General features: G+C 41.7%; 2 protein-coding genes and 1 pseudogene across 2 annotated transcripts; 2 read left to right on the forward strand and 1 right to left on the reverse strand.

Moving 5' to 3' along the window:
• Positions 1 to 476: 476 nt before the first annotated feature.
• capns1b (calpain, small subunit 1 b) lies at positions 477 to 13535 on the reverse strand. The gene is made up of 11 exons (XM_085370486.1): positions 13411 to 13535; positions 7003 to 7061; positions 6884 to 6920; positions 6397 to 6489; positions 3063 to 3120; positions 2868 to 2932; positions 2650 to 2718; positions 2480 to 2558; positions 2162 to 2278; positions 1502 to 1560; positions 477 to 772 (listed from the first exon to the last, which is right to left on the reverse strand). The coding sequence occupies exons 2-11, from the start codon at positions 7047 to 7049 to the stop codon at positions 746 to 748; spliced, it is 651 nt and encodes a 216-aa protein (XP_085226612.1). The 5' UTR covers positions 7050 to 7061; positions 13411 to 13535; the 3' UTR covers positions 477 to 745.
• Positions 8105 to 10793, forward strand: LOC146619503 (uncharacterized; annotated as a pseudogene).
• On the forward strand, positions 10772 to 12008 carry LOC146619504 (sterile alpha motif domain-containing protein 3-like). The gene is made up of 4 exons (XM_085371034.1): positions 10772 to 10963; positions 11227 to 11398; positions 11528 to 11607; positions 11712 to 12008. Exons 1-4 carry the CDS (start codon positions 10832 to 10834, stop codon positions 12006 to 12008), a joined length of 681 nt encoding a protein of 226 aa, XP_085227160.1. The 5' UTR covers positions 10772 to 10831.
• Positions 13536 to 14547: the final 1012 nt, after the last annotated feature.

The raw sequence follows: 14547 nt of genomic DNA on the forward strand, positions 1-14547 counted from the left end.
CCGATCATCCTTTTGGTTTCTGTACAATAAAATCTTTTAGGATTCGTCAACACATTTTCTGAAGGACATTTCAACTCAGGTTTTGTAACTTCGCTTAAAATTTCCAAAAAATCTTCACAGTTTAAGGGAAAGAATAAAACAGCCATGATTTTAAGCCTGTCTCATGTCTCACATTCAGATAAAAGAATCAAGCTCAACAAGTAAGGTGTTGTAAAGTGTCTTTAAAAGTCAAAATGAATGAATGAAAACGTAAAAGCAATATTTCATCTTTCACTTGCGAGACGAGCAGAGCTGCCACTAAAGGTTCGGGGCTGCAGAAGAACCTCGGCAGGCTGAAGTTGAGCTTTGAAATTTGATGCAGTAAAAAATATTCCTGATCAGACGAATGAGTGTAACATCACATGTGGTCACGTGCATGAACAAGGACAAAGCGTGCATGAAAACTCAGAGAAAAGGACAACTGTAGCATCAGCTGTGTCAGTTTATTCTTTCAAACATTCAGAGTCATCAAACTTTCAGCCTAATAAAATTCATTTAGAGACAAAAGAACAGAAATCTTTAACACAGAGATGCCGCAGCGCCGGAGAGTGCAACGGCAGCACGAGCTTTCCCTTCGTGTCTGCTCAGTGCCGGCGTTTTGGTCCCGTTACAGAGATGAAGACGATAACTGCGCATCGCGGGTTGAGTGAGAGGAAGGAGAAGGTGTGAGAAGTGAGAAGCTGTGGAGAGGCTTCCCTCCGTCGCCTCACGAATACATCGTGAGCTGAAGCCACTGTGAGGAAGAAAGAGACCGTCAGTGTTTACATGTGACCACAAGCCGTCCTCTGTCCTCCTCGGTTTTATAGTTTCAGTTTGATTGTCACCCCAGGAGCTGACCGATGTTTTCCTACAGACTTCTGTGCGATTCAAGTTCATTTCCAACCAGACCAGACTGTATAGAAAAGAACGATGTGGCCATTACTGCTCGCTGAGCCTCGAGCTGAGCATTTCTGACTGAGGGAGACTGTGCACTCATCATCAGGCCAGAATTACGAAATCAAAGGATGCTTTGCTCAAAAAGACTTGAAACTAGGGATTGAGACCATAACGCAGTCAATGAAGAAGAAGAAATGTTGCCCCCTAGTGGATATTAGAAAAAATACAGATTTAAGGCACTAGTTGTTTTTTTCCTGTGGTTCACAGTCAGTAAATCCGTCTCCACCTCATGTTTTTTCTGCTCCATATCATTGCAAAATATTAATCATGTTTTCTTTTCCTACTTCAGACTGTTTCCGTGCATTTCTAATCTCGTTCTCGTCTTTGGCCTTTGACCCGACCCCCACCCATTTTGCTTGCCTGCCCCTTGATGAATTTGATGCACCCTCGTCTCCTGTGTTTGGATCTTTTCCCCTGTGAGCTGACACACACGTTCCTACTTTTACCACACTCGTCCACTCAGTGTCTAAACTTCAGAATCGAGAGAATTAGAAAACATTCTGAAGTGAACCAGTCTGGGTTTTACCTCCTTGACGTCCAGATCGATGGTGCCGCTGTTGTCCTTATCCAGCGTCTTGAACGCTCCTGCAATACACACACACACACACACACACACACACACACACACACACACACACACACACAGGTTGTGCATTTTAAATTGATATAAAAAAAAATTTCTTCTGTGCTTTTTGTTTCTTGGGTGGATGAGGAGGGAGGAGGAGTTTGGTGTAGGTTAGAGATGAACTAGGTGCTTCAGGCTGGTCCCTTGTTTCCCAGGGGATTGCCACAGTGGACGGATCCACATGTTTTGGTGTAGCACAGATTTGAACTTTAACACAGCCCTCCTGTTTATCTGGGCTTGGGATTGGTCCACTAGCTACAATAGCTTTGACCCCCTGAGGCTGGGTTTGTCTCTCCTCTGAGAATAGACTCGTGCAAATGGGTTCACCACACCCCACGCGGCAACACACTGGAGATACACTAACTACTTCTATTATGCATAAGAGAGACAAAGAAGTAGGGACAACACGTCATGTACAGCATGTACAGCTGTTCACAGGTGAGGAAAGTTAAACACATCATTATACAAACTTTACGTGTTCAGAAACGTAAAGCTGAAAATAAGACGGTCGGACAGCCGAGTGCACGCATATCTGAAATCACAGGGTGAAGAGAGACTCACTGCACATGGCGTCCAGTCGCACCAGGCAGCCAATGAAATTGTCAAAGTCCATATCGCCGTTCTCATCACTATAGCGACGGATAATCATCTTGTAGAGCTGGTCATTCAGCGGGAAGCCTGCAAAACACACACACACACTTAGTATGAAACTACACACACTCAAACGTCTTTGGTTCCCACAAGTACAGTGAACGTCCAGGTTTTGGTCCCAACAAATGTATGAACACACACACACACACACACACACACACACACACACACACACACACACACACACACACACACACACACACACACACACACACAAGCATTTCTTACCTGCAGCCTTGAAGGCACCAGGCAGCTCGCTAGCGCTGATCACACCTGAGTTATCGGTGTCATAGTTAATGTAGATGCCCTGAAAACAAGACCACAAATAATAAACAACACAAACATAAAACCAGCGTGGAAACCGTCAGAGTGCGTCTGCACGGCTGCTCCCGACCGACCTGCCATCTCTTGATGTTATTCCAGAGGTACTTGAACTCGTGGAAGCCCAGTTTTCCTGTGCTGTCACTCTGATGGGAGCCAGGTCAAAGGTCAAACTCAGCAACACAAGCAGAACTCACTGAGAACCGTGACGGTTGATTTTCTGATCTGCTGCTACTAATTCTGCAACCACTGAGATTACTGTGTTCAGTCTGCACTATGTTTTGTGGAAGGATACGTCCATCACAGCAACCATACTCCTGCAGGACTCACTGCTGAAGCCGTCGGTCTTCAGCTTCCCATCTGAACGACAGATCCACAACTTCAGTTCAGCTTAGTTAAAATACAAATTTACTGCAAACACACAAAACACTGAAACTAGAAAATAACAATAAGAACGATTTAATGAGCTGCAGAAGGAAACCGGACTCACGTTTGCAGACCACTTTATTCAAGATGTTCATCAGTTCATTGGGACTCACCTCCATGTCCTGGACACACACACACACACACACACACACACACACAGGAAGTCCCCTGAGTTACTCACAGCCTCACAGAATGACTCAAACCAAAGCCTTCGATCGAGCGTCTGACTCACTGCAGTCACTGTTGCCAACAACACGCAACCAAAACACAGAAGCAGCGCTAAAAGTTCCAGACGCGGCTTCCTCAAAAACTCTTTTTTTTCTTCACGCGATGAAAGCCTGTAGCTGTGAGCTGGGCTCCAAGGCCACGGGGTGAGCGGGAAAGATTTATTTTCACATGCTGGCCGATCGGCTCACAAACCTCGACTTCGAATCAAATGTTCATCCGGCAGTGAGCTGGGATGTTTCCCGAGCTTTCTCTGAAGCTCTAAACTCTTAGTCACGGCCACTTGAGTCACTTCAATCTCTTTTCCTTCTTCTTTTTACTTCATTTTTCCACTATTTACATCTAACTGTAAAAAAGTACGAAGAAGCCACACGTGACAAACACTGTACTGAATAAGGAGCATTTATGGCACTAAAAACTGTTCTGTGAGCCAAAGATAACTAGGTGGGCCCAGTATGTGTTACAGCAAGTATACTGGGCCTTATAAGGTGGCCCTGCAGACCTAACAAAGCTGCAGGTGTTCATCACATCTGGGCCCAACGTTAAGCTTCAGAACAGAAATCCTTTCTTCCGTTTCCTTTCTGAGTCGAGGTCTTCCTCCTCTTCAGATACAACCAGGCCTGTTCTCAAAGTTTTCATGCTTTGCAAACTCATCGACAGCATCAGCCCTGGTCACCTGACGGGCTCCCCTTAGTGATGTTAAGGGTAAACTAAACTCCTGGAAATTTCCACAAAGTACTCACCTTTCACAGCCTCCTGACTCCACCCGCCTGAAGCAAATGGGAGGAGCATACTTTACTACAAGCCTCTGTCACAGCAGTTATCACTGCTGTTGGTTTAGCCGAGAACCGGCTGTGTTCTGGTCTAACTGGTGCGCACGCCCATCAGATGAGTAGAAGAAACACACACACACAGCATGACTGCGGCTGTGCCAGACAATGGCAGGAATGCAGAGAGGGAGTTCTCTGTGTAACACGCCCTGCAGCGAACTGCAGTTTCCACATGTTTGTCAGAGGATTCACCGAACGAGTTCACTGTTTATGTCTGCGACAGAACCGCACGCTATAATTAAAAAGCAGGAAAAAGCTGCTCCTTTATTCACCAGGCCTTCCACAGAGTGCGGCTCCATGTTTGATTTGGCTGAATTTTACACCGGTGGCATTTCCTGATCCAGTCCCAGAGGGAGCTTTCACTCCACTGTGATTAAAATATAATACAGCAAAATTATGATAACCAAAGAAAGCACATCTCAGAGTGGAAGTGTAGACTGTACAGCAGGGCCAGGAAGAAGCACATTAAAGACAATCACTAGTGCACAATAAGAACAGCTCTGGAGCTTTCTCTGCTCTCACTAACTTCATTTACAAACCTCCAAATCATATTTAAGGCTCTCTGACATGGATACGGTGAGGTCAGTGGCTGGAAACAAACCAACACACACATTCGCTTCGATAAAAAAGTAGGAAACACTCTTCACCTCATCACGTTGAAGTCACTGATGTTAAGGGTAATTCAGTTTCCTCCAGCTCTCTTTATTTTTTCAGTCATCTTTGATTCTTTGGTTTGGAAGTTTTGGTCTCCACAGATAATTTCCCCCTCAGGTACAGGGGCTGAATGTATTTAGAGTTCACCCATTTAAACTGTATTAAGGCTTAAAGTGTGCATTATTAGGGGCGTGGCCTCTGACAGGTGGATGGCGGCACAGGTAGCTGCTGTCTGTCTGCTAGTTGGAGTCCCTGAGCTGCACTGTGTTTGTGCTGTTGGAGCATTTTTAATGACATTATCTGACCAATAACGATCTTTCCCGGTTGGCTGTAATGGTGCGAGGACGTCTCAGCGCTGCACTCTGTGGCTCAGGGCTTCAACCTGCAGCTGTAACATCCAAGCACATCTGCGCCTGGTTTACAGTCAGGGGCCCACATGACTCGGGGACTCACACACAACCAACCGCACAGAGTCGGCTTCCCCTTGTGCTCCTGAGACGACCAAATTGCGACTCTTTAAAGCTCCTGATTTCCAGCTCTGTGTTTTTGTCTTTGGACTCTGTGACTGCAGATTTACACGACACACAATTGATTCCTGATATTGTAGTTTTCCTGCTTCTATACTGCACCCTCTAGTCAGCAATACAGATGGAAGCACTGTAAGTGCATTTAGTATTTTCTAGTGTAAATGCACAGATAAAGCATGCACCCATCTACACACATCCTTCTATTGTATACGACCTGCAGAGCACACAGAAACCATGTCTGTCCTTATTGTGAGGGATGATACTTGAGCGTACAGCCACGCCCTGCTACAGGAGTTTCTCGTTTCACGGGTCAAAAACAGGCGGTTGAAGTTTAGAAGTGCAAACTGACAGTTAGTTCACTGCTGTGGAAACTCCAGAGCTGCTGAGCTGGTTCGAGCTCGTTGCGCACAGTTTTTATTTTTCTGTTAAAGGTCCGATATCCAGAAAAGGCCTTTCTACAATGTTATGAGATATTTATGAACAGAACAAGCTCTGAAAGTCACACTTTTTCTCACACCGCTGTCAACAAGGCTGCTTCACAGCTTTACAAGCCAGTAAAAATACACAGGAGCTCTTCCTGGTTCACAGCAAGCAGCGCATCGTACTGTAGCATGCTGCTAGCACAGATGCTAAACATACAGCTGTGCACAGTCGGCAGCTGTAGGCCCTCTCTCTCTCTCTCAGTCAGTGTCTGTGCTTCACCTGAGCCATCACACCTCACCACACCTGTCTGCCTGCTTTTCATACTCCAACCCTCATCCCGTCTGTCCGGTCCCCTGTCCATTTTCTCACCTTGACTACTTATACTTCACCCTTCAGGTTTTCTACGCCTTCTATGAGGGGTCACCACAGCAGAGCATCTGCTCCATCTTTACCGTCCTCCTCTGTCACGCCAACCCTCTGCAGGTCCTCCTTCACCGTTTCTACTAAAAATGCTCCAAACAGGCACCAGAGCACAAACACAGAGTGCACAGGTGTTACCCAGTCTATGCAGATGAGCCTAAATACACTTTCTACCCACCAGAAGAAGCTGATTAAAGGGGCCGCTGATCTTTCTGCAGACACCCCAGTGACTTTAAAAGTTTAGTGAAAGAGGCCACGCCCCCAATAATGCTTTAAGCCTGGTTTAAAGAGAAGAGCATCAGGACACAGGTGCACTCACATCTCCAGCCAGCTGTTTGAAAACCCTCCGAAACTGTTTCTCCTCTTCGCTCTCATTGGCCTCAGCGAACTGCAGAGGTCTGCGGGGAGGAGGCTGCACACAGAAGAAGCTTCTGTTAGGTCACACACTCACACACTCACACACATCCTCCCTCCAACTGTGTTTGGACAGTTTGTGTGTTTGTTTGCACATAAAATCTTCCACTGAGAGGGCGTCGCTTCAGTCACACAGTTCAAGGTTCAAGCGATGCACATAAGCTCAGAGTTATCCACTGTGTGTCATCAGTTGTTAACAGGAACAAGACAAAAAATCTTTCTGTTTCTGCTACATTAAATATTAAAACTTGTTCATCGACATTCAGGTGCTGCACACAAGCAGAAATTTGATCTGGGATCTATTTTTCCCGTTTCTCATTGACGCAAATCTACCTGTGCTTTCATTAGAAATGTTGGAGGCTGCATTAGGACAGACTTTACAGAGTACTTACAGGGTCTGACGGCATGAACTGAGACGGGTCAATGTCGCTGTGGGGAAGAAATCACAGGCTCGGTTAGCCTAGCTCAGCATAAACACTCGAGTAGAAACTGATAGAAAAAGTGTGCTCACGTCACAGATTTGATGACGCTCCCGATCACTCCTTTCAACAGAAACATTTTGGCGTCGATCTGAAAAAGACCGAAGATTTAATCGACACTGATACGTGAAATCTGCGGGAGGTTTTTCACCATACTGGCTGTAAATGACCTGAACACCAAGGTCGAGACAGAAACCGCCGACTGCAGACGAACTCACTCAGAAGTTTAACGAACGTTTCATTAAAGTTAACGTTTTTATACTCTTTGATCAGTATGATGTCATAGATATTATTATTATTATAATAGTTATTATGATAATATGATTATATACTTCTGATAATAGCCCGTTTTCATATTAATAACATCATCATGGAGAAATAATCATATAAAGAGAACAAACACTGATTCATTAAACTACATGCTTTAAATATTTTCAACTAACTCATCAGGCTCCAAACTGCATTCAGAGGCAGGGCCGTGTCCAGAGAGGGGACACGTGGTGGCACCACACAGTCAGAAATAGGGGTACAGAAGGGGTACATTACTGTGCCCCAAGGTACAAAAATGACATTAATACAGTCTAAGGACAAATATTGGACCTCGGGGTAACTATCTGTACCTTTTTTAGCATCTGAAAGGTACATACATGTTCCTTAATTGTGAAAAGTACTTATTTGTACCCATTCTTTCAAAAGATAAAGTACAGGTTGATTAAGCTCTTTTTGATTAGAGGTTTTTTTTTAAATTCTTTTTGACAGTAATTTATTTGCAACTGTATTGATTTAAGCATATATTTTAGTGTTTTTATTTTATTTTTTATTATTTTCATTGCTGTTGTTGTTTTTGTATTCCCTGAACCCCCCTTATTTTTAAGCTGCTTTAAGAGCAATGAATTTATTTGAAAGAAAAAAAGTAAAAATGCATTTAAACATTTTTTTAAGAGAGTGTTTTTTTTAAAGTATAACTATTTGGATGAATTACAAAAAAGCACCCTTATTGAACTCGGAGTGCGAGTTGAGCCCATCCTCACAACATCAAACAAAAGTAGAAGAAGAAACTCAACGAATAGCTGGTGGATTCTAGAATTTTCTGTAAATGCAGCAGGTGCCATTTTGTTTTATCAACGGACGGAGATGGATTACGAACTTGCAAGTCCTGGTGTGCTCTGTTCACTTTCAACCGAGGAACTCGTAACAAAAATACAAGAGTGGGGCTTAGATGTCACCGAAGCTGAAGCTCAGCATTTCAGAGGTAAGTTTTATTTAAAGAAAAATGTAGCGTAATTACTAATTATTGGTTTAGCCTAGCTTAACGTATATTAGCAATTTAGCTAGTTTCGGCACTCTCTTAGCTCAAATTATGTCTTTTTACAAACGTTTTTACAAACGTTTCATGTGTAAAGTTGAGGTCACAGTTCTGAAAAATGAAAAATGTGTACACATAGTATTTGTATAAGTTTGAACTTATATATGTGGTTCGGCCACAGTCTATGGGTTCGGTAACCCCTGCGCAGCGGAACGGCGCGAAATTTGATTCCCTGGTAGCTGAATGCAGTTTACCGTTAGTGTATTAATGGTTTAATAAAATCACGTTTTTACATCCATTCCAAGGCCATCAACACACATGGGCGGCTGAATATAACGTTTAAAGGAAATATCTTGACGCTGCACTTGTTTAAAATATAACAAGGGTGTCGCAGCTGGGGTTTGATAGTGGCGTTTTAAGCAATGTGGGAACTTTTTCAGCATGTAATCTGAGCTTGTAATACGGTCCTGCGGGTGTTATCGCTATAAGTAATCGGTCTGAAAGAACAGACGGCAGAAACTGTCGGAAATCTGGAGAAAGGAGTCACCTTAGTAGTGAATATTAACAAATTACAGCATTCTAGTCTTTTTTTTTTCTTCCAAACTTGAAAGGGCACAAAAGCATGCTCAGACTCTGCTCTCCTGTGTCCAGTAGTCCCAAACAAACATCTAAATTTAAAAATGAAAACTTTGCATATCGAGAGGATTCACTCTAAAAATTTGGTTTATTAAATTTACTGATTTTTTTTAATGAATATTTCTTTGAACTGAAAGAAGTTGTACAAAAGGTTTTAATGTGTGTGATATACGGTTTTTACCCATGTAAAAATGTGGTGATAAATATCCTTACATGGAATTTAGAGTTTGTACTACCATTTATCTTGCAGACAATGAGGTTGATGGTGACACAGTTGACTGCGGTCTTACTGAGACTATGGTTGCATACCTTTTTCCAAGGATCCTTCAAAAAGCAGGTTAAATTCAACCAATTTGTGTCAAGGATGAAGGAATCTTCAGTGAGGCTGACTCTACAGACTGTCTCTCCAGAAGACTGGCAACCATCTACTTCGTCAACTTCAATAAGGTATTTTCTTATTTATAATGAAGTTAGTATGTCTGAAGCATACATGTTGGCCGTTATGCACTTTTAGGATTTAGTTAATATGATCATTGTTTCTACCATATGTATTGTTACTGTAGTGTTTTATACTTCAATTCATGCAATAAAAACAAACACTTAACTGTTTTCACAGCAATGAAAATACTTTGAGACTGCCAGCCTCTTTTGAAATTCCAAGATTTCCCAAAAATCTGCAACTAAAACTGGACAACAAAGAACCGTGCCATAAAAATCCAAGGGACAGACACACAATAATCAGAGTTCTATATGAAGCTGTGGCACAGTATACTATGTAAGTTAATCAGGGTAATGTTAGCTTGTTGCTTTAGAAAAAGCTGAATCTGTCATATTGAAAATAAACGCTACATTACTAAGAAACAATAACTGACACTTGATAAAGTTTGTTTGTCAGCAGTTGCTCTAACACTTATGTTTCTTCTGATATTACAGGTATCCCACAAATTCTGAATATGTGCAAGCTGTGAAGACGCTGGTAATGAAGTATCCTTTCCTCAAGGATCGTGAGGGAAATGGTTATGTAAGTTAAATTTAAAATTTGCATAAGGTTCCTTCAAGATTACAAAGTAAAAGTGAAGCTTTTTTCAATCTTGTTTTGTTAGTAAGACAATCTGTAGCCTCTCAGTAGGTTTGTATGAAGTATGTTTACTGATTCTTTGTTGGGTGTATTTTGTGTAGATTGTTTTTACAGTAACTTATGTTTCTGTTCAACAAGCACACATGGCATATGTCTTTGAGACGTAAATTCAAATCAGAGCGGGCACCACTAGTCGACAGTGAGGCAGTGAGACGTTGTAAGGAGAAGTTTGGTTCTACGAGGAGAGGGCAGCCTAATAAATGTCAACGAACAAGTCAGAGAAATGTTTGTCAGGTTGGTGTGAGGGACATCTTGAGCTATAAAATGTTCTTGCATCTGTTATTGCATCTAAAACTAAGGATTAGGGATGCAACTGTACCCCTTTTTTCAAACCGAAACAATACCAATACTTGGATTAGAGCACTTGCTAATACAAAGTACCAGTGCTAATACTTCTACCTCACAAAAAATTATTAATTGGAAGGCGCTAAAAGAGGGTGAACTAGATTTTAAAAACAAACAAACAAACAAAAAAACATTTTAAATATGACTCCAAAACTAAAATTTCAAGTTAACAATTAAGATTTTATGTGAAATTATTTCAGAGTTTCCATATTTTAAATATTGGTTCATGGTATCGGTTAACTTTAACCGATACAAGTTCTTTGTGATGCACAGATTGTGTCAGCTCTAATTGTATATTTAGTCTTATGTTGGGTTTCTAATCTGTTTTGACTTTCTCTTCTCACTCTTGCTTTCTTTCAAGGGACCATGCGTCCAAGGAGAGGATTTATTATCCATAGACGCCCACTTAAAGGTCTTACAGTGCCAATATCAGAAGATGCAACCAGATACCATGGTGGTTCATAACCGTATGCAGCAAACGTTTGCTTGGCGGCAGAAAGAAATTGCAGATGGTATGCCTGTGGAGGATGTGTTGAAGAAGTACCCCTTCTTAGGGATGCCTACTGGTGTAAGTCAGAAAGCTGAATTGAACTTGGAAATAGCTGTCACATTTAACATGTTTATAGTAGTAAATTTTATTTGCCCTTGACCTTGCTTTCTTCATCTGTCCCTCTTTCCTTTTTTTGTATGTTCATGTAACTTCTTACAGTATTGTTGTTAAATTCTATAAAAAAATAATTATGCAGCACCATACATAATTAATATCAACTTTAGATTATTTCATTTTCATACACTGTTATTTTGTACTGAAAATGAATTTTTTACTTGTAGCTGTGCAACGAACTCGGGTGGATCCAACCAACAACGGGTAATGTAAGCCAGCAATTTCGTGAAGGGCTCTCATGTGTTGCAGCAAAGGTGATTGACCTTACACGAGGGAAAACCCCACTCTACCAGCTCTACCTTGATGCAAGAGAGGAGGCTCTCACTGATGACCTACCAGGTATTTGCTTTTTTTTTTTAACTTCAAGGCTTCCATTTTATATAATTTTTATAGGTAACTGGAAATGCCAGATAAAATGCATGGGTAATCTTGTGTTGTTGTTTTTTTTTGTTGTTGTTTTTTTGGCAGATCTTGACACAAGGGCTGCACTTTTATTCCTGCCATACGTCTTCAAGGAGAAACTGGATCTCTTTGTCATACTTGGAGAGGTGTGTGTATTAAAATATTTAGTCTATATAAAACGAAAACAAATGTATCTTTTGTTAAGAGACTAAGATATTGCTTTCCTCTACCTTCTCTTTTGACTTCAAAGGTTCATCCTAAAACCCCCTATCCAACTGTTCAGCTACTTCATGAAGACTGGAAACCAGTGTTCTCCAGAAGCGCTCCAAACATTGTGAAGTTGGATGGCAGTGAAGTGTGCAGAAGCTCGTGTATTTTTGAAGGAATCATCTCTTCTTTCTGCTTGTATTTTGTCTTCAACCTTGCTTATCCAAAACATCTGAAGAACACCCTGATTTTTCTCCAAAAGTACATTGTGAAAATAGATGAGGGTGAGGACCGGCCTCTGCCAATCACAGTCACCAGACAAATAAATCTTCTGTATTGACCACCATGCCATTGATAGTGAATGGACGGTGCTAAAACCTGGACAGGAAATTGATGTTGCAGCTTATGACACATACTCTGTTGATAACAGTTTGTATGTAACAGTTAAGCAATGTATTTAAGAAGGTAATAAATGTGACAAGTATTTTTGACTTTGTATCTTCAATTTTTCAAATCTTGAGAGGAAAAATATAGGAAATCTGTGTGTAGATACTGAACCTTTAGAAAGACATTTTTGTACTCCTTTTAAGGGTTCTTTTTTGTACTTTATACTAAGGGTACAACTTTGCCCTTTAAAGTACAGGTTTGACGTGTAAAAGGTACAAATTACAAGGGTACAAATCAGTACCCACAGTTTAGGGTACAGAACGGTACCTTAGAGGGTACCACCCCAGTGACAAGACATTGTACCCCTATAGGTACATTTCTGTACTTTAATTTCTGAGTGTGCACCCCTCCTGAAATATGAATATGAACTCAACATGAAACGCTACTGTCAGTCTTACGAATACGACCTGTGCTGGAATCTAACCAAGTACATGTACTCAAGCATTTTACTGATCTAATATTTTAGTGTACTTCACTCAAGTATTTCTATGTTATTCTACTTTAAAGCTTCTGTTACTTCTTATTTTGCTGACTCTTGCAAAGACACAGTGCTTATTATTATTATACCTGAAGCTGGAGCAGTTCATGAGTAAATGTAGTTTATCCACTGAGCTCATTTTGGCTCTCAGAGATTATTAAAACAACAAACTCAACGATTATTATTCAAATGAAATGATTGTGTCTGGAACAGTTCTCAGGTTCCATTCAGCCCAGCATCCCTCCCACCGCTGGATTCGCTTTATTCAGCTTTCTCAGACGAATTAAACTCACAGCTCATTGATCAAATGTAAAAGACATTTTTCTTCTTTTTAAAGGGAACTCACAATTTTCCAGTCTGAGTAATCTGACCAAATTAACCGATAATCAAATATGAATGAATCAGTAATTCATGTAGTAACTTTTATGTAGTAGTAACGATTATACTTGTACTTTAAGTGTATTTGGATTCATTCAAACAAGAGTATTAAACATATTAGTAACGCTCACACACACACACACACACACACACACACACACACACTTGTCCATTTTGTGCCATGTTTTCTTAAATAAAGCGCAGCGTCAGCGGCGGGAGGAGGCTCCGTCGGTACTGAAGGCTCACAGCTCCTGTCTTATCTCACCCTCGGTAATCTTTCCATGCCTCCGTGTTCTGGCCGCGCTGGGTTGTTTTCTCCACTTTAACCTTGTTTTGTAAATTTCCACCGGGTGGGTGGGACAGCATGCACAATTCTGCACTTTTACACAGCTGAGGCAAAGCCAGCACACAGGACACAGAGGAGCTTTGTGGTACTTACAGAAGCTTCAGCTGAGGACAGACGGAGGCAGAGACCGCGGAGCCGGCGACAGAGACGATCACGGACTGCGGGGAACACGGACACGGAGGAACTGCAGGGCGAGCCCACTGACAGCGTTCTTTTTCAATGCGTCATCAACCCCTCCCCAAACACACGCACATATGCAAGGGCAGGCCGCCAGATCATAGCGCCCTCTAGAGTTCAAATACGTGGTGCGTTCAGGGGCCCACAGGTCAAATGACTCATCACCAACAGAGGAGACCTCACCTCATATTAGCTGTTCTGATGAGTTTCAACGATCAGAGTTTGGAAGCGTGGATTCAGCCTGTCTGTAAACGCACGTCAGGCTGCTGGTGGTGTGGGGGATATTATCCTGACACACTTTGGGTCCAACTGAGCATCGTCCACAGCTTACCTGAGTGTTGCTGTGGACATGGTCAGCCTTTCCTGCCCGGGGCAGATGAACACGTTAATGTTTTTATATTCGACGTGATGTGAAATGATGTGGGTGGTTTATTATCCTCTGATAACCTGGTAAATGTTGTCTGCGTTTCTTTTGACTCACAGACTTCAGACCTGGAACTTTTCAGATTTCAGGAAAAAGATCATGTTGGACAAGGTGGGACGTAAAAGGAACATTCTAGCCACTGATCCATCAGCTGATTACTGCCAGAAATATTTCAGATATGTTCCATCTTTCCTGTTTCAGTGGGTGTGTCTGTTAAAGAGCTGGCTGACCTGTTTTACGTCTCCCACCTTTAAACGCCTCCTCTGACAGCTCCAGCCTCTCTGTGGAGCTCAGCTTGTGTCTCAGCTTCGAGAACTGAAGATCACATCATTACTGATGTTACTACAGCTGACATCGTGACAAAGACTTCCTCATAAACACACGTTTACAGAGACATTATTAAAGGCATCACTATCATTATTTACTCTGAAGCAGAGAAGTGTGGATTGGAATAACTTGCACTGAATTATTCTACAGTTCTTTAGATGAATCCTCTGCTGTTTATGTATTTTATAAGGTTTTATGATTTGATTTATTTTTGTTCTTTTCATTTGACTTTAGTTATTAATTTTTAATGCATTTATAATTTAATTATTTTGTATTATTTTACTTTGTGTTTGTATTTTATA

The sequence above is a fragment of the Diplotaxodon limnothrissa genome, linkage group LG14 (assembly GCF_057381915.1).
Source record: "Diplotaxodon limnothrissa isolate DT_005_m linkage group LG14, D_limnothrissa_male_GT1.1, whole genome shotgun sequence".
Lineage (NCBI taxonomy): Eukaryota > Metazoa > Chordata > Actinopteri > Cichliformes > Cichlidae > Diplotaxodon > Diplotaxodon limnothrissa.

Excerpts from the sequence above, each read along its gene's own strand:
- capns1b (XM_085370486.1), bottom strand. The coding sequence starts at position 7,049 with ATGTTTCTGTTGAAAGGAGTGATCGGGAGCGTCATCAAATCTGTGAC. Across the intron at positions 6,921-7,002 it reads AGCGTCATCAAATCTGTGAC|CGACATTGACCCGTCTCAGT; the intron begins GTGAGCACACTT and ends TCTTCCCCACAG. Across the intron at positions 2,559-2,649 it reads ATAACATCAAGAGATGGCAG|GGCATCTACATTAACTATGA; the intron begins GTCGGTCGGGAG and ends TCTTGTTTTCAG.
- LOC146619504 (XM_085371034.1), top strand. The coding sequence starts at position 10,832 with ATGCAACCAGATACCATGGTGGTTCATAACCGTATGCAGCAAACGTTT. Across the intron at positions 10,964-11,226 it reads TCTTAGGGATGCCTACTGGT|CTGTGCAACGAACTCGGGTG; the intron begins GTAAGTCAGAAA and ends TTTTACTTGTAG. Across the intron at positions 11,608-11,711 it reads TCTTTGTCATACTTGGAGAG|GTTCATCCTAAAACCCCCTA; the intron begins GTGTGTGTATTA and ends TTGACTTCAAAG.